This window comes from Ursus maritimus, unplaced genomic scaffold (assembly GCF_017311325.1).
Source record: "Ursus maritimus isolate PB19 unplaced genomic scaffold, ASM1731132v1 scaffold_5, whole genome shotgun sequence".
NCBI lineage: Eukaryota > Metazoa > Chordata > Mammalia > Carnivora > Ursidae > Ursus > Ursus maritimus.
Genome location: NW_024426663.1, coordinates 13,991,788 through 14,013,411, shown reverse-complemented (window position 1 = coordinate 14,013,411; position 21,624 = coordinate 13,991,788). Strand labels below are relative to the sequence as shown.

Sequence of the window (21,624 nt, the reverse complement as noted above, 5' to 3'; positions counted from 1 at the left end):
TTTCTTGCTGTGAGTTGGCTGGATTTGGTTCCATAATGTGGATCTGCTGCATATACGTTTGTTCTGTAAACAGGCTGTAGGGGCAGTAATTCTCTGGGGCATATACTCTTCTCAAAGCACTAGAACACAAAAGCAAGAGCCAAGCCAAACTGTGCAAGCACATTAAAGGTCTTTGCTTGCATCGTATCCATCAGCCAAAACAAATCACAGGGTCAAGCTCAACATAGATGGCCCAGGAAACTACACTCAGTCCACAGAGGCTGCGGGGTAGAGTAAATAATCATCATCATCATGTGTATTAGTCCTATAGCCTTGCAAAATTAGGAGGTGGTTTGGAAAACATTACTCTTCTTCCTTATGGATTTGAAATTGTATTTAAGGATTAACATTTATCTTAGTATGTGTTTGGATTTGTACTTGCAGTCTACACATGGCTAATCTAAAAGTTACCTCATGGGTATTTAAAAGAAAATAGAGAGTTATCTTCAGCCCTCCTAGTGCGTAGACTTTGAAGATGGCTGGATTTCAAGGACAAAAGCCAGATCGAACAGGTTTTCTGGAATTCTTGAAAAATTATTCTAGTTTGACCGAGTATTTATGATTCAGGAGAAAGGAATGGAGTCTGGGGGGAAAAAACAACTCCACCCCCCCCACCCCCCCACCCCCCACCCCCGAGAGGAAGAGGTCAGATTCTGAAGTAGCGGGGTGGACATTCCAGTGATGGAGATTTGAAGCAAGAGGGGAATGTGGGCCTGAGGATGGGAGAACAAAGTTGGAAGTTGGAAATTTTTGATGAAGTGGCTTCCGGGGAGAGTTGAATGTCAAGCTACTGTATCTGGCCTTTGAAGAAGTCATTTCTGATGAACTGTTGCAAGTCCTTTCTCTCTCACATAGTCCCTTTAGTTTTTGTTTTTCTTTTCTTCCTCAACACTTCGGTGAAGGCTCGGTCATACAAATGTGGATGTTGTGAAAAAAGTAAAAGACTGAGGTATGAAGAAAAATAAAACATGCTTATTAAGGTAGATTCTTAAATTGCTTTTGAGAAAGCCCATTTTTCTCAAAAGGAATTAGCATTTTAATATAAACCTTCAACTTTTCTTTTTTTTACAGTTAATTTGGGAAACACGGTAAGAGAAGGAGATCTTGTTTTTGTTGGAAACATGAGCTTTTTTCTTTTTGACTTAGAAACCATTTATTCTTCTGATGTATAAGCATACTTTACATATTCTGGTTAATACATCAAGTGTATAATGTGAGAGTTCCCTTAAAAATGCTAAGACCACACACGTTAAACTCAGCTACACATTGTATTAGGCTATTAGACAAATGTCACTTTTAATATCACAACACATACATATTATACTTTTTTTTCACTGACAGAGGAACATGCCTTTCAAAAATATTTTATTGGATGAAACTTTCTTATTCTCAGGAAATTTTTGGTTCTTTAATATAATTTATTATGCCTTTTAAAATTCTGATAAAAGCATCGGTACGTTATAAATACCTGTAAAGAAAATAGAGTTTAAAATTCCAAGGGAAATATTATATAAGTTTCCTCTTTTACATTTTCACAAAAATCCACACAGGCACTAAGAAAGACTGACAAAAATATTTTATGCCTGAACAATACACTCCAGGTTGGAAACATTCAAACATGACTTTATTTAAATATTAAAGCTTCTCTAGAGTGAACCTTTGGCTACAATCCAATGAGTTGGTTGGGGTTTTAACCAGGAGAAGATTCTGTTAGAAGGATAAAAAAGAAAGCTTCATACAGTGAGCATGAGAGTAGGAAAGGGGAAAAAAGATGAGTTTTTGTTTATCACCATTCATTGGACTCTCTGGGCCTTAGCTTTGTTTTTTTTTTTTAGTTGACAACTTATCTAATAACTCTCTGGTCCTTTTTGGCTTTAATACTTTTTGATGTGCTGCAATTTTCAAAATTCTGTCCGACACTCTGTATCAAACAACATGTGAAACTTCTAAGGATAGAGTGCTACTGCAGTTGTTTTAGGAGAACATCCTAAAAGCATCATGGGATTTCTCTGCAAATACTTCTGTTGTGCATAAATACAAATGGTAGGCTAGGAGGTGAAACTTGGTCTTACCCAGCACACTTCAAACCATAGCAAGTGACAGACTCTAGAGTTCTCTTTCTGGTCTAGTTCATGTGTGGCATTCTGAAGTTGCAACTTTACGGTAGAATTACAAACAGCAAACGCAACGGGAGAATGCTGGCATTGTAGGTGACTGGAGCCTTTGTGAGTGCATAGAAATTGGGAAGCTAGGGGTTGACAGTTAATGAATTCAGTATAAATGGCATCCAGGGGAGGCAAGATGAGACAAATATATCAAACTAGATTTCAGAGGTACTTTCAGGGGTCTCAAATACCATTTTTTCCCACCTATCAATTAACCAGATCATGGCAAGGTCTCATAGTTATTGATTATACAGATCCTACCTGAAAGAAGTAGATGATTTTTTTTTCTGAATACCTTTACACTTTGTATGTGTTGTTTCATGCAGCTATGGGAAAAATGAAATGCTTGTTGGGTGCTGACCAGTAAGGTAGCCACTGTGAGCAACATGGAGTAGGGCACCTCCGGGACCCAGCACTCAAATCTAGCGGGGCAGCTGCTCTTCAGTGCCAGCCAACTGTTGCCAGGAAGAAACATGGGACTGAGAATCAAGTTTTATGTGAAATTTCATATTTTCCAGTGATCACTCATTTTTGAAATCATTTGGCATGCCAAAGAAACTCTACCTGAAGGACAAAATGGGGCCTGTGGACTGCCAGTTTGTGCCCTCTTGAGTTGAATCCTGGAAGCAATTTGTTAAATATTAGAATACTATCAGCTGTAAGACTGGGAAAGAGCCTTTAGTTGCAAGGAATGAACCCTCAGTTTTGAAGATCCAGAAAAACCTGTTTGAATGAATACAATTTAAAAAACAAACATAATCTCCCCTTGACTCTCCGCATTATATTTTCCTGTTTACATTGGTTCTCTGTGTCATGAGTGGTTTCCTGTTAGTATTGTTAAAAAAATATGACTAGGAATTTGCCAAATATGACTAGGAATTTGCCAAGTCCCAAGTATAAGTTTTATTCTAAGAAAGTAATATGAATCGGTTCTCTCAGTATTCAGCTTGTGGCTGAAAAAGGAAATAGGTAACGAAAACCTTCATAAGGGGAAACGGAGGAAGACCAGAGCACACACTAGTCCTGGTCACCTTTAGAGTCACAGAGGCCTCTACACGGCACACCAAGCAAAAAAAAAAAAAAAAAAAAAAAATTCTAAAACTGCTCGTACCAGGTAGCACAGATTTCAAGGACTGTTTCTGGATCTCAATGACTCAACTTCTCCCCCAAATGACCAAATGGCCGCTCCCTGAATGAGTAAGTACTAGGGGGTAGAAAAGCCAAGGGTATGGGTCTAATTGTGAACTCTTTCATTAGAAACTTTCTAAACCCTGTTGGGCATCACAATTCAAAGAACCATGTAGCAAAGACAGGAAACCAGTTACAGGAGCAGTTTTCTCTGCTCTCGTTCTTTGCAGATTACTTCAAATTAATCTCTGGTCCAGGGGATGCCTTTTCTTTTGAGAAATGAAATGGGAGGGCTCAAGGAGGCATTCTAGTGTGGTGTGAGGACCACAAGCGAAATGAACTGTGGTTCCACAAAGAACAAAACAGTTCATCTGTGCACGCGGGGAAGATGTGTTTTGAAGGAGTCATGATCAATTCAGGAATTGGGATTTTCAACCTGAGCTCATCCCTTTCACATGTCTAGTTTGGGGAGCAAAAGCAAGAGTTCCACAGAAGGATATTATAAGCATAAGAACCAATGGTAAAAACAAACACTTCAGACACAGGCAAAATCTAAGCGGAAGGAGGAAGCATGAATATTTCCAACTCAGGACCACACACTGATGTCAATTTTCTTCCCTCAGAATGTCCACCAGAGCCTGCAGCAGCCGGTCATCTCTGTGCTTGTAAGGTTTCGTGTTATAGAAAACATCAACATAGTCGTTGTATAGACTGTCCTCAGAGTCTTTAAGCTGGGAAGGCTTGTTCAGCTTTTCCAGGGCTTCATAGAAATTTTCATAAGGGATGTGGAGCTTTGCACTTGGAGACTTCTTTGGTGATTGCTTTGGGGTTGAGTTTTTGCTGAAAGCACTTTGTAGGAGTCTCAGCATAGCCTCTGATGGGGCTGCCTCCACCAGCTCATCCCTTCTGCCCTCTGAACTGCTGCCACTGTGACTTTTTGACACAAGGGGGTTCTTTTTCAGGTTCTCTTGTGTGGGCTCCTCCTAAAACACAGAATGCCACCGATAAAAGGAAGATTTCTCGTTAGAGCCAAGCAAGCCAGATGCAGCCCATGCCTACTGCCTACTCCTTGGGAGACCGTTGGGGAAGCAGAGAGGGCATAAGACTTAGAAACATACTAACTTGGGGTTTGGTCCTCATTTTTATATTTACTGGTGTACCCCAACACCTGTTTCATCTCCCTGAACTTCACCTATAAAATGGGAACAAGAATACTTTCATTTCTGGTGGTTTTGAAGACTGAATGAGATGATGCATTTCTCTCCTTCACTTGTCAGCCTGTTATAGTAGAATTCATTTTGGGGAATTTAATAAATTTGAATTCATTAATTTAAATTTATAAATTCTGGATGAAAGAAAAAAAATTTAAAGAATACTATGGTTTCATCTTAAGGAAAGTAAACAGTTGACCATTCCCACTCCCTTTCCTCCCTGCCCATGTTTTGGGAAGAAGCTGATATTAAAATACTGAATAACTCACACAGAAGGCACTAACAGTGTTTCATGTGGAAGTTTCCTGGTGGCCCCTTAGTCTGTCAGGAGCTACCCTTTCAGGCCCTGAGTTTTAAAAAAGAGGTCTTGGGAGAGATTAGGGTGATGAACCAGGTAGGGCAGAACTGGAGATGGCAGAGAAGAAGCTCTTTGTCAACCATTGTGGAAGTATCTCAACATTTTCACAACTACCGGGTATTATTAGCCCTTAAAGAATCTTGGAGGGAGAAATACCCACAAAGTCTCTTGCCTCTGGGATTGTAAAGAGAAGGCCCTTGGGGTGGGGGGAAGCTACTTTGCAGAATATAAATGGAGCCAGAATTGGAGCTGAGGGCTTCACACAGCTAGTTTATAAGTTTCTTAAATATTATGTCTTTGTCTCTTCCAAAATAGCCATCGCTGAGTCAGACGTCAGGAAAGCTCATTCTGGGAATTCTGATAACCCACCTCCTACATCTGAGGCACTGTGCTAGATGCTGGGGGATTAAGAGCTAAAGAAAATGGGGTGCCTGCCCACTGTCTGATAAGGGAGAAGCCAGCAAGCTCAGTGGGCTGAGATACAGGAATGGGAATGACTGACTAGCTATCCTATGAATTTTTTTCAGAGAAACTGTGATTCGGTGGCTTCCCTTGGAGCTGCCAAGAAATGTCAGTTAAAGAAGTAGTAAAGAGAAGCCTACAGGACTGGGTCACTTGAGTCTTGGTTTTCTTTCTGGAAAATGAACATACTAATGCCTATCTTCTCTAGGCTACAGGGATCATTGATGAAATGAGACAACATAAAAAAAAATACTTGAAAACTAAGTGTAATACAGACGTGAGGCATGAGTGATCGAGCATAAGGAGAGCTATCTTTACAATTTGTTATGTCATAAATGGAGAAAAGCCATGCTAGAGAATTTCATAATTTTGAATTCAGTAATTTTAATTTCTAAATTCTGGACAAAAGAATAAACTTAAAAAACATTAGGGTTTTACAGAAAACAATTCAGCACTCCGTTCCCTTTCCTCCCTACCCATGTTTGACTCACTCCCTGCCTGAACGTTAGATCCAGCTCCCCTCACTACATTGTCGACTATGGTTCAAAGAAAGAGCGTGCCAAGAACACTCAAGAACAGAGCCACACAGACCTCCCCCGGATCCACCATCTTCTCCACCCCTCTTCTGTCATTCTGAACGGTGTTATAGGACGTGTACACACGAGGCTGTTTCATGTGTTCTGGCTGAGACGAGGTCCCATGCAAAATCAGCTTCCAGTTGACAATTCTTCCTTCATTTTGCATTCTTCCAGACTAATGAAGAAGCATACACATAATTTTAGGGTGTGTTCTGAGAAACATCAACTCCTTAGAAATATCTATAAAATCTAATGTAAAAATTCAGCACATCCCATAGGTAGAACACTACGTACAAAGAAGCAAGTCACTGGATTCACTGTTGCCATGAAAATGGCATTTTATAGGGTCAAGGATTTAAAGCCTGATTATGTGCTTCATTTGATTAAAAAAGCAAAACTCTTTATATGGATGTTCTTTCCTATTCTGTTCTTGGAAAGTCGACTGTACCTTCTATAAAAAGAATTATATTTAATAATTATCAACTTGTAGAAACATTCCAGGGGGGGGGGGGCCTCTATGGAGTATTATGAATAGACTTCAATATTAACCAGCCCTTAAAAACTGTATATTTATGGGAAGAGTAATCATTTTCAGAAGCTCAACACTTATGCTAAAAATAATATGCTGAAATGTAAAATATCTAAAGAAAATCTGAAAGTGTAGAGTCAGATTTTATAGACTTGATATAAAATAGTTTCATCTTGATAAACAGATTTTCTTAGTTTTCTTAAAAATTGAGTTAGGGGAGCCTGGGTAGCACAGTCGGTTAGGTTAAGCAACTGACTCTGGGTTTTGGCTCAGATCAGGATCTCAGGGTGGTGAGATGAAGTCCTGCGAAGGGCTCTGTGTTCAGTGAGGAGTGTGTTTGTGATTCTCTCTTCCTCTCCCTCTGCCCCTCCCACTCCTGCTTGCTCCCTCACTCTCTCTAAAATAAATAAATAAACCTTAAAAAAAAATTGAGTTAAAGACCAGAGGTCAAGTTCAAGAATAGGACCACTTCCTAAGAACAGAGAGCTATTCTGAAAGAAAAAGGAAACAATGATTATAGAATTTATACGAATTTAATGGAAATCTTCAGGAATTTAAATAATTCCTGAATTCTTTTTAAATAATTATCTAGACTTTGAAATCTGGTGCTGATTCTTGTAACACTTCTATCTTGGGAAAGCTCAGACCCAGAGCCCTATTCATTTATGTGCTCAGCCTGCAGAAAATACTGGAGAAATGATGCAAAAGTAGATAATTCAGATGTTTTTGGCTTTTTGTTCAGACACTCCTTACTCTATTTTTGTCACTGTGAGTTACAATTTTAGAAAGATACCAAAGAGTGTTAGTAAACAGAGTGAAAGAGAAATGAGAAATGCTTTTCAGTTTGTTTCATAACTGAAACAAAACAAACCAAAGAAGTCATATTAAATAAGATATCTTGTCTAACAAGTAAATAGCCACTGCAGTAAATATTGGTAAGAGTTTCTTCCTGTGACCCCAGCAAAATGTCAAAGCAAAGCTGTTGTAGCGTTTAACCGTCTTTGTGAGTACGGGTGATTCTGGTGGCTGAGCAGGTCATGTGGCTGGCTGCATTCTGACATTGAAACACTTAGATTTGTCACACTGTGACATCATTAACCAATGTATCTTCTTTTCTTTCTTATAGTATGGCTTATTTATTTATGTAATCAATCAATTCAATCAAGCTATAAAGCCAAGTGGGTAGAGACTGAAACATTACACCTTTTCCTTACTTCACTAGGGAGTGACCAGAGCTCCTTAGGGCCTTGATTAGATGATACCAGCGTTAAAAGTACTTTAAAATGTTTAGAAGTGAGCTTGTGTTCCTATATCTTTTCATTTATACTTACCATGTCTGTAATTCGCAAAGTCCAAGTGCCTATGGGATTCTCTCCCCACGTGTGAACAGACATGAAGTCCCAATTCTTAAAGCCGTTAGGAGATGTATCCCGCTCTCTTTCAGCCAACAGTACAGTGCTGGTCCCTATTTTCATGCAACAAACATCAATTAATGAATGTCCTATCAACTCTGAGAATAGAATATACTCTAGCATCTGCTAACTGAAAATGAAAAATGGGAGAGATTAGCCCTCCTAATTTTCCCTTTCTGTATAAGACCAGGATAGAGATGTTCATTAAAGAAAGTTTTTATCCATAGCAATTATCATATTTGCTGGCATATAACAAGTTCTCAATAAATATTTTGGCAAAATATTGAATGAGTATATTGATTAAGGTTTATTTGAATAAGGAGAACTCATAGAACTACATTTATAAATGGTAGAGTCAAAGACCTAAAATGCATTTAAGTGGAACTATCATTTTGAAATTTAAGAGGAAATCTTGAAAATTTAACTGATGCCTGAGCCTATAATTTAGTGTAGACATTAAAAAATAAAGCTATATCAATTTAATCATCTCTTCTCATATAGAAACTAGTAGTAGTTGTTAACTCTAAATTTTCTAATTCAAACTCTCTATAGATCTAAGTGAAAGGGTCACGTTAACTCTAGGGCCACCAATGAGAAAACATTCCACCCATATTTCAGGCCAGCTCCAATAAATCTAGAAAGCATAACTCCAAAATTAACACAGCCTAGTCCAAACCTCTAGGAAGTTTATATCCTGGAAGGAGATGATAAAGAGAGCTCATCCTTCTTCATACATCGCCTAGAGCAATCAAATTTAGTCAGGTGAATCCTACTAAAACATAAAAGAGGATTAGGAAGCATTTCCTGGTTGGATTATAGTTTATGGTTCACAAGCTCTTCCCCATCCATGATCTCATCTGAGTTAGTACTTTCTCAGGAAAGGGCACTTGCCTGTTCATATGGCCTTTATGATACCATCATGGAATATTTGTTAAGTTTTCTCAGTCCTCTTTCATGGATCAGAATTCCTAATTTTTCAGTTGATTCCTAGGATGTGTCTGACATATCTGTCAGTGTTATTACTTAACTATCAGAGTAACTTTCACTAATGTGTTACCTATAAGAAATGAATGATAGACCAGTGGCCTGGGAAAATGAAAACAGTTTGAAAATGTGTAACTCCAGAAAGGTTTATTAACTGATATTATTTGAATAGACCTCTTTCTCTGCTTATCAAAGGACAAGTGGCAATGAGCAGGCAGAGTTCTGATGCTAAGAAAAATGAAAAATAAGCATAATTTTTTAAGTCCTGAAAAACATCTGGGAAACTCAGTCATAAGAAAAGCATTGATTTAAAATCATTCAATATACTCTTAAACATTTAAACAAATGATTTAGAATAAACTTGAGAAGTTTTTAAAAAGCTTACCAGCAGCAGAAGTGAGTGTAACATGAAGGTCTCCTCTTCGGGAATATTCAATCGTTGCTTCAAATTGCACATGTTCCAGGGACTTGATGGCGTTTTCTTGTCCTTCACAAGCTCTTGTTGGAATTTCAATGATAACTTCTCCATTACCTTTCAGGGCTCTAAATACATTTTTAAAAATCACTGAATAAAGTACATCTTTTCTTCTTTGTATTTTAGGCAAATATATACACATTAGTCTTGACTAGATACTCAGCTAAGCTTGTTGTCTCTCCCTATTAATGAATAGAATCCAATTCAGTAGTAGCTATAAACAAATTTTAAAGTATAAAAAATGGTAAGGTTTTTACAGAAATAAAAAAAAATTCTACAATTTTTATGGATCACAAAAGACTACCAAGAGCCAAAGCAACCCTGAAAAAGAAGAACAAAGCTGGAGACATTACACTTCCTCATTTCAAAATATATTTCAAAACTACAGTAATCAAAACAGTATGGTACTGGCATAAAGACAAACATACAGACCAATGTAAGAGAATAGAGAACTTAGAGTTAAACCCATGCATATATGGTCAACTAATCTTCAACAAGGATGCCAAGAATACTCAATGGGGAAAGGGGAGTCTCTTCAGCAAAGGTTGCTGGGAAAACTGGATATCCACATGCAAAATAATGAAATCAGATGCATATCTAATGTCATACACAAAAATCAACTCAAATTGGAGTTAAGACTTAAACATAAGACCTGAAATTCTAAGTCTAGAAGAAAACATCGGGAAGAATCTTCATGACATTGGTCTTGGCAGTGATTTCATGGTTAAGACACCAAAAGCACAGGCAACCAAAACAAGTAGGAATACATCAAGCTAAAAATCTTCTGCATAGTAAAGGAAACCATCACCCAAAATGAAAAGACAACCTATAAAACAGGACAAAATAATGCAAACCATATATCTGATAAAGGGTTAATTTATAAAATATATATGGAACTCCTACAGCTCAATAGCAAAAAAAAATTAATAACCTGACTAAAAAATGAGCCAAGTACTTAAATAGACATTTCTCTAAAAAAGACATACCAATGGCCGACAGGCATATGAAAAAATTTTCAACTTCACTAATCATCAGGAAAATGCAAATCCAAACACCTGTTGGGATGGCTGTTACCAAAAAAAGCAAAAGACAACAAGTGTTGGAGAAGATGTGGAGGAATTTGAACCGTTGAAAAATTGGTGGGAATGCAAAGTGGTGCAGCCACTATGGAAAAAATTAAAAAGAGTACTACCATATGATCCAGCAATCCCACCTCTGGATATTTATCCAAAATAATTGAAAACAGGATCTTGAAGAGATTTCATCTTCATTGCAGCACTATTCACAATGGTCAAGATGTGGAAGCAACCTAAATGTCTATCAACAGATGAAAGGATAGAGAAAATGTGGTATATACACACAATGGAATATTAGCTTTAAAAAAAGGATATTGTGCAATATGCAACAATATGGATAAACCTTGAAGACATTACGTTAAGTGAAATAAACAAGTCACAGAGAGAAATACTGCATAATTCCATGAGATATCTAATATAGTCAAATTCATAGATTCAAAAAGTGGAATTGTGGTTTAGTGGGGCTAGGGGAAGGGGAAAATGGAGAGTTACTAATCAATGGGCATAAAATTTTAGTTAAGCAAGATGAATAAGTTCTAGAGATCAGCTATAAAACAATGGTACTTAGAATCAACAATAATGTGTTGTACACGTAAAAATGAAGAGAATAGATCTCATGTTAAGTGTTGTTACCGAAATAAGATAAAAGAAAATGGTAAGGAACACAGATATAAGAATACAATGTTATTTGCTGTGGAATTGAATTCGGGCAGTTTTGCCTTGGACCCATCAAAAACTGGTCCATTATTAGTCCAATCAACCCTCTTAAGAAATGATATTATCTCCTTAATGAATGTTCTCTAGAGCTCCCGCTCTCAGATATTTTGTGTGAGTGGGTCTTTAGTAGAATCATGGTTGCCTTGATAGAATTAAAACAGTTATTCTGGATTCTGCTTCTGTGGCCAGACCTGGTAGGCTGGATATAGTCTCTGTAAAAGCAGTGTGGTAGAGGACACTTCACAGAAGAGAAATCATGAATCACATAGTACTGTGGCACAAAGTGAGGCTCTTCTGGAAATAGGTTTTGGATAATACTGGTTGGAAAGTACTGCATTTAATCAATTCTAATATGCATTTTGAGAAAAAATTACCTTAACATCTTTGAATTTGGGATGAATCTTAAAACTGGTGGTTGGTAATAGTTTAATTGGCAGTGATTTTCCTTAGCGATAAACAAAACAGTGATACATCTTAAACTGAACAAAGGTAGACCAGGAAATGGAAAATGGTAATATGCTAACATGATTTGCAGATTTCCAAGCTCATGGTGATTCCCATGGACCCACAGGGAACTATGGCAAAGGCTATCTCCATCTACTTCAGAAGCGTAGGTGAGAAAAAAATTAGGCAGCGTGACAAACATTATCATCAAATACTTGAGCACACATTTCTTTAAAATTCCTGAAGACACTTACCTCGGCTCAAAGTCATTGTCCTTTACCACACACTCTTTCTTCTCAGGCACACTGGTCCAGGTCCTGGGATCAGCTAAATCCACCAGAGCTTTGGCATTTAGCAACCCAAATCCAAATCGACTATTCACCATCAAGCCTGCTCCATTCTTTTTCCATCCAGGGTTATTGTCCAGTGGGTCATACTCAGAGGTCCAGACAACCAAGTGTTGCATGTCTCGCCAAGTGAGATTTGGACTGGAGGGGAAGTGACCCAGAATATTTTTCAGGGACAAAATGATGTTTCCTTGTAAAAGTAAGTGTTAAAAACAAGCATCTTCTATTTACAGATAATGAAGTGCCTTTTACCGGTATACTTATGTAATTCTGGTATGTATTTCTTTTGGAATGTTTTTTCATTCAGAATTTAAAATACAGTACTGAATGAAAACTTCTCCCATCTAAGTTAAGCTCCTACTATGAGTAAAATTTGGCCTTCAATAGTAAAAATGTAGGATTTGGTCCCTGATTTTTAATGACTTAAATTTAAGTGGAACAAAATTTTAAATGACAATACTTCCTTGATGTCTTCAGTCCTCTGCTGTCTATTAACAGCCTTGGCTCTTTCAACATTAAGTACCCACAGATGAGGCCTTGAATTCTTCTTAGGAAGACTCAGATTTTAAAGACACAGTCTGGTTACCTATCTTTAAATACTTTTGCCTCTTTTCCTTATATATCAAAATTAAGAGTACGCTTATCTTGATGAGCACTGAATAACATATGGAACTGTTGAATCATTATATTTTACACCTGAAACTCATATAAGACTATATATTAACTACGCTGGAATTAAAATTTAAGACAAACAAACTGGGGCGCCTGGGTGGCTCAGTCCGTTAAGCATCTGCCTTTGGCTCAGGTCATGATCCCAAGGTCCTGGGATCGAGTCCCACATCGGGCTCCTTGCTCAACGGGAAGTCTGCTTCTCCCTCTCCCTCTTCCTCTTCCCTAGCTTGTGTGTAAGCTCACTCTTTATCTCTCGCTCAGTCTCTCAAATAAATTTTAAAAATCTTTAAAATAAAATAAAATAAAAAATTGTCAAGAAACTCTTCGCTATTTGAGATCACTTTTGCAAGGTACTATGCTGAATACTTTGGGGATATCAAAGGAGGTGTTCCTTGTCTTTAAGAAGCTTACAATCCAGCAAAGGAACTGTATAATTGTATAACTTGTATAACTATAATGTGCCTGCTGAATGCCGTATTTATGGCGTCATGTATTACAGAAATTGAGAGGAGGAACTCTAGGGATGGAAGATGCGGGAAAGCTTTGCTGGAAGGAAGTGTTGTGTTTGAACTTTGAAGATTGGGTAGAACGTCAGGAAGTAGAGAGATGGAAGAGGGATGGGGCAAGAGGACAAAACCTACAAGGGGGAAGTGCAGGCTGGAGTACAGTGAATAGTCTGGTTGGTGGGAGCAGGGAAGACATGATAAAGTACTGAGCCCGATGGTGAGGACCTTGCACGCCAGGAAAAGGAGCTTGTATTTTATCCTTTGGGCAATGGGGAATCAAGGATTTTTGAGCGAGGAAATGGTATGATCAAAAGTTTTGAAAGATTAATTTATCAGCAATATAAGATACATCAGAGATACATGGGAATGTTGGGCCTATTAAAATGAAGATGCAGCCTTCCCAGATCACTGTATTTAAAATTTCAATTCTCCTCACAAACTCCTGAGCTCCCTTATCCTGTTTTTTTTTTCTTTTATAGTACTTATCACCTTCTAACATACTGTACAATTCATTTGTTTTGTATATTATTGATGTCTGTCTCCCGTGCTAGAATGAGCTGTAAGGAGGGCTGGGATTTTTATCTAATTCTCCAGTGGGTACCATTCAGAAGAATGCCAGGCCCAGGGTAGATGCTGAGTTAAACATTGGTTGGTTGAATGACTGAATGTGCCTAAGGGTTTGGTGGCCCCATTAATTTTAAAACTTATTGCTATTAGTCATTAGATTCTTTCAAGATCACAAGTTTTTCCTTAGCTTTGTGTTGTTTCTATCAAGCCACTCAAGTATTATTTAATAAATACCCAGTGTGTAGTCTTTAGGTTTTCCATCTTAGCACTAAGTTGTGTAACAACCATCAGGGGAATCTGGCTCAATTTGCTATCTTTCCCCAGAGCCCCAAATGTACTGGTTAAGCAATCCCCTGGTGACAAGAAAAGAGGCAGCGTACATTCTTAAACATTGAGGAGTCTGGTTCCTAGTTAAAATCCCACACGTGATTTTCAGGTTTCTTTAGAGGCATGACAAAGACTCTGCCTGGCAGGCTTTATGGGGAAACTGCCCTCCCCCCACCAGTCTGGGTGCTCAGCCCATGCATTGTGGTCTCTGGAAGGAGTTGGCATCAAGGACTTAGGCCCCCTACCCGGTCAAGCTCTTCCCCTATTTATATTCCCACCCCTTGTGCCTTCATTCCTAGATCTCCTTATCCTAGGTGGTGAGCAGAGGTCTTCTTTACATGTCTGCCTCTCCCAAGGCCGCCTTGTGGGGGAAGGAGGAGGAAACCTTGAAGACACGTTCACCCACTCTGACTCAGTACCCAGTACCTTCCTCTTAGGCTTCACTCTTGCCCCACGCCCACCCCAGAGTCAATAAAACTATCAGGGCCTTAGGCTGGGGCTCCCTCAACAATGACAGAACCCCATGTCTGTGCTACTTAACCCCCTCCTCAACTGGTGCACTCTTCCATGGGGGAAAATGGAATGGGGAGTCCGCATTTTCTCTGATTTTTGACTCTTGCTTAAAACATTGTAGTAAACAATTAAAGCCTTAACTCTTTGATTTCTGATTTATTGCTTTAATAGGCTATTCTGATACCTGGCAGCTTAGTTCTCTCTCTCTCTTTCATCTCAGCTCCTGACGAATGTATTAGCCCTGGCGAGTGACTGATGGAGTGCATAGAGACTATAGGTCAGTGATTCTTATGGGTCCCGGGCCATTTGCATCATAATTACCTGTTTCACTTGTAAATAGTGACAATTCCTAAATCCCACCCTAAACCTATTGAATCAAAATATCTGAGGGTGGGGCATGATTTTTATATTTCAAAGAACTGTCTAGCCGATTCTCTGTCAGAGCTAAAATAATAAGAGTTGGAAGAAAGGACACAGGCATATAGCCAATTCAGACAATTAGAAGTTATTTCAAATCATGAGGTCAGACTAGGGAGTAATAGAAAGCACATCAAACCATATCTTACTACCAAAGACCTATGTGATCTTAAGCAAGTCACTTCATTCCCCTGGGCCTGAGGGGACTCCTCTGTCAGACGAGAGGGTTGAGTTTGATAATCTTCAGAATTCTTTGCAATTCAGGCCTCCTATCTGCCCAGTATCATAAATACCTCATTTAGATTGTGTTTCCATGTTGGCCAACCCACATTAAGGAATAATTAACTAGCTTAGCAGAAATAGCTATTCTCTCAATATAGAAACTAATTCTGTTTTATGAAGCATTTTATTGAACTTCTTGCTTCCAGTTTTTTAAAGGAAGTTTTAGGTAAAAGCCTCTTATCAACGTGGTCAATGGGAAACATCAATTTCCCATTTGGACCATCAGTGTGAGCAGGGGTGTATATGGAAGCTGGGAAGAGGAAGTGTATTAGGGAGGTATAAGAAGGTAGGGTTATAATCATCAAACACAAAGCATAGACCTTCTGTAGCAGAACATTTACTTTATATTTAGTTGCAGGTTTTATTATTTTTATTTTCTTTTACCTATTCTTTGCAAAATATTCAAGGAAGCTTCATTGCCATGCAAGTAGGAAAATTAAGCTTGTTTTCCTAACAGAGCTATTCTTCATTTGTGTGATTGCATTTCAAAAATGAAAAGGAGCTGCTAACAATAGTGCATCTCATTCCTGACAGCCTTCCTTTGTTAATTAGTGCCCAACAGCATCCACAATAATTAAATTTTTTAAACCTGCATTAGGTTGCTAATCAAGGATATGTTTATAGAAAATAAGGGTTATGGAATTAAACATTGAAATTAAGCCTTGCTTCTAATTAGCGTAGGTAAAGTAAACTGGAGACAAAATTCTAATGTGAAAAATCTTACGGGTTACCTGGTTTAGCGTCTGAACACGTGTAAGTAAGCCCAGATATTCAAGATTTTCTAACCTGGAGACTTTCCAACATTGCACAATTCTGAGTCAAGGATTTCTTTGATGTGCTTTATCCAAAGGTTTTATGCCGTATTGAAATTCTATTTCCCTTCCTCTAGCCTTTCATGAAAACGGAAGATTGGTTCATCTGTATGTTTAATACCTCCAGAGGTGTAAAGGGATTTAATGTTTTACTTCAGAATTTTGCTCTCTATTAAAAATTATTCTGATTCCTTTGCTCTCTCCTCAGAAGACTGGGGTTATTGCCTGCTATCTTTCTTAAGTACACTGACTGCTTAACAATAATGGTGCCAGAGTCATTAGTCTAAGGAATTCCTATCTCTCATTATATATATCTATAAATATATAGAATATGCCAATTAACTACCCTATCGAGCATCTCTACAACCACAGCTGGATGAGATTACAGGAAAACCTTTTTAACAGCAGTTATTTCTCAAAATATAGGGAAGGTACTACCAGCATTAAAACTGGCTGGGATACTTGTTAAAAACGAGGATTCCTAAGCCACATACCAGACACTTACGAATCTGAGTGGCTGGCACTAGGATTTGGGAGTCTGTCTACTAATTAAACTCCTAAGGTGACTGATTAGCAGGTGTTCAGAAACCACTCCTCCAGGGGCGCCTGGGTAGCGCAGTCGTTAAAGCGTCTGCCTTCTGCTCAGGGCGTGATCCCGGCGTTCGGGGATCGAGTCCCACATCGGGCTCCTCTGCTGGGAGCCTGCTTCTTCCTCTCTCACTCGCCTGCTCTGTACCCTCTCTTGCTGGCTGTCTCTGTCACATAAATAAATAAAATCTTTAAAAAAAAAAAAAAAAAAAAAGAAACCACTCCTCCAGGAAGGGAAAGTATTCCTCTAAACATATCTAAACATATCTGAGCCACCTACCATTCTTTCTCCTTCCTTCTCCTCTTCCCATTCCCCGGCATTCTAGCCGTGTCGTCTTTAAAATAGCGTGCAAAGTAATCTGCCTGTGACAAGGAACCTTTTATGAAAAACTCAGGAGCACATGAGTTGCGGCAGTCCTCTATCAGGATCGAGTTTCTTAAGGCCCCTTTCTTGGAGGGGATGATAGACCGCCCTTCAGCATCTCCTCCCCCTTGCAGTGCTGTGGGAAGCGGTGAGATACCCTAGCTCGGGGCACAGGTTTGAGGTCACACAGACCTGATTGTGCATCTCTTTGTGGGATCTTAGTTACATTCCTCAACCTCTCTAAGCCTCAATTTCTTCTTTTATAAAATGCAACTAATAATTTCTTTTTCACAAGGTTGTTGTAAGGATTTGAACTAGTATCGTGCACAAAGAGGTTAGCGCGGTGTCCAGCCCATAGGAAAAACCTTACAAATCCTGAATGTTCTTTTTCTTGATAAATTTAGCCCACCGCTGTTCTTCAGTCTCCATAGTTGTTCCTTGAGCAGCACTTGGTTAAATGATTTCTCCCAATCTTGATTATCTAGGGGCACTCGTAGAAATACTGGCTTTCAGAGTTTCTGAAATAATCATCTCCGTATAGACAATTGACTAGAGTTCAGAAAACGGCCTATTTGAGAACAGACACTTGAAGAATTTCCATGTACTTTGGCAGACAGTATATGAAATGTAAGCTAGATTATGTCCATCTTACTGATGATTGAATCAAAAAGGAATTGAATTCTTATTGTATGTACCAGGGAGATCATGGATTCTTAATCTCTCTTAAATCGTGAACAGTGTGAGAATCTGATAGACCTTACAAACCATTCCTTCAGAAAAATGTCATAAACACACAAGCAATTCTGCACCTAGTTTCAAAGAAGTTCCTGACCTGCCAGAGACTCATCTATGTTATCTCAGAGCAATTCATGAAGCTCCTGCTTTAAAACTAACATATTAAAAATTAACTGAAGTTAATGAGGCTAGATCATTCTTAGATCATTTTCTCCTTGCACAGAAAAAAGTTTGAAATTTTAGAAACCAGAGGCTACAATTTTAAATTTTCAGTTCTTACACAAAATTAATATTACAACTGATCAGTGAGACAGGTGTTTCTATTATACTGGTCACTAGACAAGGATGGCTTGGGCCTGGCTAGTTATATTTATATGTATCTGATAGGTGTTGGGTAAAGAAGACTTAAAATTTTAAGGATTTTTTAATAGCTCCTTGGAACTAACAGCTTATATCCTCAAATCATAAATATCATAAGACTATTTTACCACCTAAGTGAAACTGCTTGCCTTCATTGAAACTTATTTTCTTCTACTCTGGACTTTTCACCACCAAACTCAACAATTAATGTTGGATGACCTTTATTTGCTGATACCTTCAATTTCAAATCAGAGAATCTTATAAAGGGAAGAGGTTTGAAAAAAATGGTCTGATCCAACCCCTCCATTCTCTAGATGGTAAATTAAGCCCTCAATTGGAGATTAACTTGCCTAAGGTCACACAGCTAATGATATGCCTCAAACTTGAAGCCATGTGTTCCTTGCACTTTTGAGTGCTTAGATTATTTTTCCTTGAATCCAAATTCAAGGATCTGCTGATGCCATCTTCCCTTGTATTCACAGACTCCACCCCCTATCCATTCCCTTCCTGTCACAAGTGAACTCACATTCTGAACATGGCTCTTCTGCTGGGCCTCAGAGCCTCCAGTGTCCCTGTTTCTGACTGAGCGCTGGGATTTGCTCTTCCCTTACCAGACATCTTCCCAACCCCTCCAAGTAGGTAAACTCTTGGTACAAACCTCGCTAGGCCTGTCTTTCTTAGCCACTGTGGCCATCTCCTAGCTGAGATACCAGGACCAAACTACAACTCCAAAGGTGGCACAGGGCTCTTGAATCTACTCTGGACTCTCCAGAACAAAGACTTAGCAATTTGGGGGTTTTTCCAGCTGTGGCAGAAGCTGAGGTGTTCTATTTTCTGCTATTGTGAACCTCGTCTACTGAATATGACATGAGGAGAAAGCTTTGTTCTCTCTCTAGAGAATATAGATATTCTTCTAGGATAAGCTGCTTATTGGGAAGGATAACAGTAACTTACAAATTTAACCACTTCCCCTATCATGCAACCGTAGCACCTGACTTGATGTTTAAAGTGTTCTTACTACCAGAAAGCAGAAACAAGGACAAATAAAAAGCTGTGGCTCCAAAGTGTGCAGCCGTTAGATTTTTTTCCCCTCTGTATTAAGAGGTGGACTATGGGGTAACCAATATGAGGAGCAAAATACTGTTAAATATCCTGTTAAATCCCTTTTTAACATCATACACTGAAATTCCAGGGAAATTTAGAACTTACATATGGTAAAGGAACCATAATAAAAGACATATAAATAAATGTTAATGAATTTGGGCTTGTAAATATTTTTCTGAGCATGAAAGCAAAGGAAACCACCTTAAAGAAAAGCACGGGCAAATGTAACTATATACATACTAACTTCTTTGCAATAAAAATTACATATAAATAAAATTAAAAGGTAAATGTCAAACTAACCAAGCATTAATAGCTTCTCTAAACTAAGGCCATAAAACAAAATCAAGGTCATAAAAGAGCAATCACAGATGACAAATGGCCAAAGAATAGAAGATACTGAGCTTCATTGCTAGAGAAATGAAAGCTTATAAAGTTGAGATGCCATTTTCCCCTATCAAAATAGCAAACATTTAAAAGATGATAAGAGTAACTTTGGTAAGGAAGCTGGTGCTTTCACACATACAGTGTTGGTGGGAAAATAAAATGATATAATCTTTCTGAACAGTAACTTGTCAGTGAGTACCAAATCATTAAAACATGCACACCCTTTGACCCAGAAATTCTAATCAGGGCTGTTTGTCTTGAGGAAATTACCAGAGATGACAACCAATATTTATGGACAAGAGTGGGTACCTAAACATAATTCGATGACTTTAATCTAATTTGCATTTACGTAACGGGATACTACAAAAAGATTTAATTCTCATGTCCCCTGATATGTTAGATCAGCTTGAGGACTGGGCTTATATAATCGGTGGGGGGGGGGGGGTTCTATAAGGTTGTTGTTCCCAATACTACCCACAGGAAGTTATCTGCACAAAGTCTTTCCTGGTGAGAAGAAACAGAAGTGAAAAGGCCTTTCAGCTGAGTGGGAGAAAAATTGGGAGGAAAGCATGAATTTATAAAGGTCAGGGAACACTGATTTAGCCATGAGAACATGCTCTTAAAAGATTATAGGGTAGATTTTAAAAAATGACAATGTGTATACAAAGGTCCCAATTTTGTAAGATATGTGTGTGTTAAATCTACACTGAGACGTTAACAGGAAGCGAGCTTATTTTTGTGATTATTTTTTATAGTTTCCTAAGTTTTCTATTGTAACCATAAATCAGAAAACAAGATACGTTGTTAAGGAGAGGCAGCAAGGGTGACTACAAGTTTCCTGGGCCTTACTTTGCTTCCAGCGCCAGAGCGAAGATGCCAGCAGCCAGGGGTGCCGAGGCCGAGGTGCCCGTGTGGGTCTCTGTGCAGTCATTGTGCAGGTCGGCGCTTGTCTGGGTAGCATCCGGAGGGAAAGAAATGCGGGAGAACATGTGAGGCGTGTGCCCCTGTCCCTGGGGGTTAACCCTACCCATGGCTGCATCTGCTCTGATCGGGAAACTCAGCTGATTTTCCTCCCTCCTTCCTCCTCTAAACCACGGGCGGATGTTTGCCATCTGCGGGTATTTTAGTTCACTCTCCTCTATATGCAACTTGTCTATAATTCTGGCATCAGGCTGCCGTTTCTGGGGATGAAGTACTCCCACTATGAATATTTTCTCTTCTGAGATTCCCAAACGAAAGGCTGTCTGTGAAGAAGGGACAGTTTCAAAATCACTGTGAATCATGCTGGCCCATTAATCATCAGGTCCATTGTGTTTAGTCTGGCATATTTAGAAATTCTGCCTCATGCAAAATTCCCTTTTGCCTTCAGATTGACATTTGACTGTCTCTTCGGCACAAGGATGAGAAGCCACCTGATTTGGGCCACTTGAGCTACTTGCACAAAATGTGTTCAGTGTGTAGTTTGCGTTCACTGTTGACATAATTTGATGGCCCTGACTTAGTGTCCATATTCGCACTTTGGTGAAAATGGTGTTTTTCAACTGAAAAATGTGCTAGACTCTGATCTGGTTTCAGATTGTCCCATGGGCACGTCACTCAGTTTCCCCATCTGTAGAATCAGGTTGACATTTCCTGACTCGTGTTCTGAAGCCGAAATGAGAGCCTGTCTGTGAAAGCATTCTTACACAATGTTACTGCACGTAAGGAATTACCCGGGCTAATTTTAGCTTAATGAAGAGGTTGCCGAGACTGAAGGGAAGAAACCAAAAAGACTTCCAATCGGGCTGCCTTAAGGACCACAGTGGTGCTGGCTGAGCAAGTAGTGAGGCCAAAGGATTACTAACAAGACACCCACCCGGGCTCCCGCATTATCATTTTTAGCTAGAGATTTCTATGTGTGGGAGGGAGGTGTAAAAAAATAATTTGTTCTATTATCACCTCCTTTGGCTTCCCACTTGGAGTCGCTGAGTTTCGCAAGTTATGGTGGCACTGCTTCTTAGAGGGTTGCGGAAGCAAGACTGCCCTTTTTCCCTACTGACGCACGTAGGCCCCCAGAGCTGACTGAGCT

At 38.9% G+C, this 21,624-nt stretch overlaps 1 protein-coding gene across 1 annotated transcript in view; it reads right to left on the bottom strand.

Moving 5' to 3' along the window:
- Window positions 1–1,708: 1,708 nt before the first annotated feature.
- The window catches only part of PCSK1 (proprotein convertase subtilisin/kexin type 1), a 41,787-nt gene continuing 21,871 nt past the window's right edge, over window positions 1,709–21,624 (bottom strand). The window contains exons 9-14 of the mRNA XM_040622068.1: window positions 20,406–20,506; window positions 11,833–12,066; window positions 9,252–9,409; window positions 7,802–7,935; window positions 5,955–6,116; window positions 1,709–4,315 (exon numbers count right to left, since the gene is read on the bottom strand). Coding sequence (XP_040478002.1) covers window positions 3,938–4,315; window positions 5,955–6,116; window positions 7,802–7,935; window positions 9,252–9,409; window positions 11,833–12,066; window positions 20,406–20,506 — 1,167 coding nt within the window. The 3' untranslated portion in view covers window positions 1,709–3,937. The remainder of the gene's footprint in view (window positions 4,316–5,954; window positions 6,117–7,801; window positions 7,936–9,251; window positions 9,410–11,832; window positions 12,067–20,405; window positions 20,507–21,624) is intronic.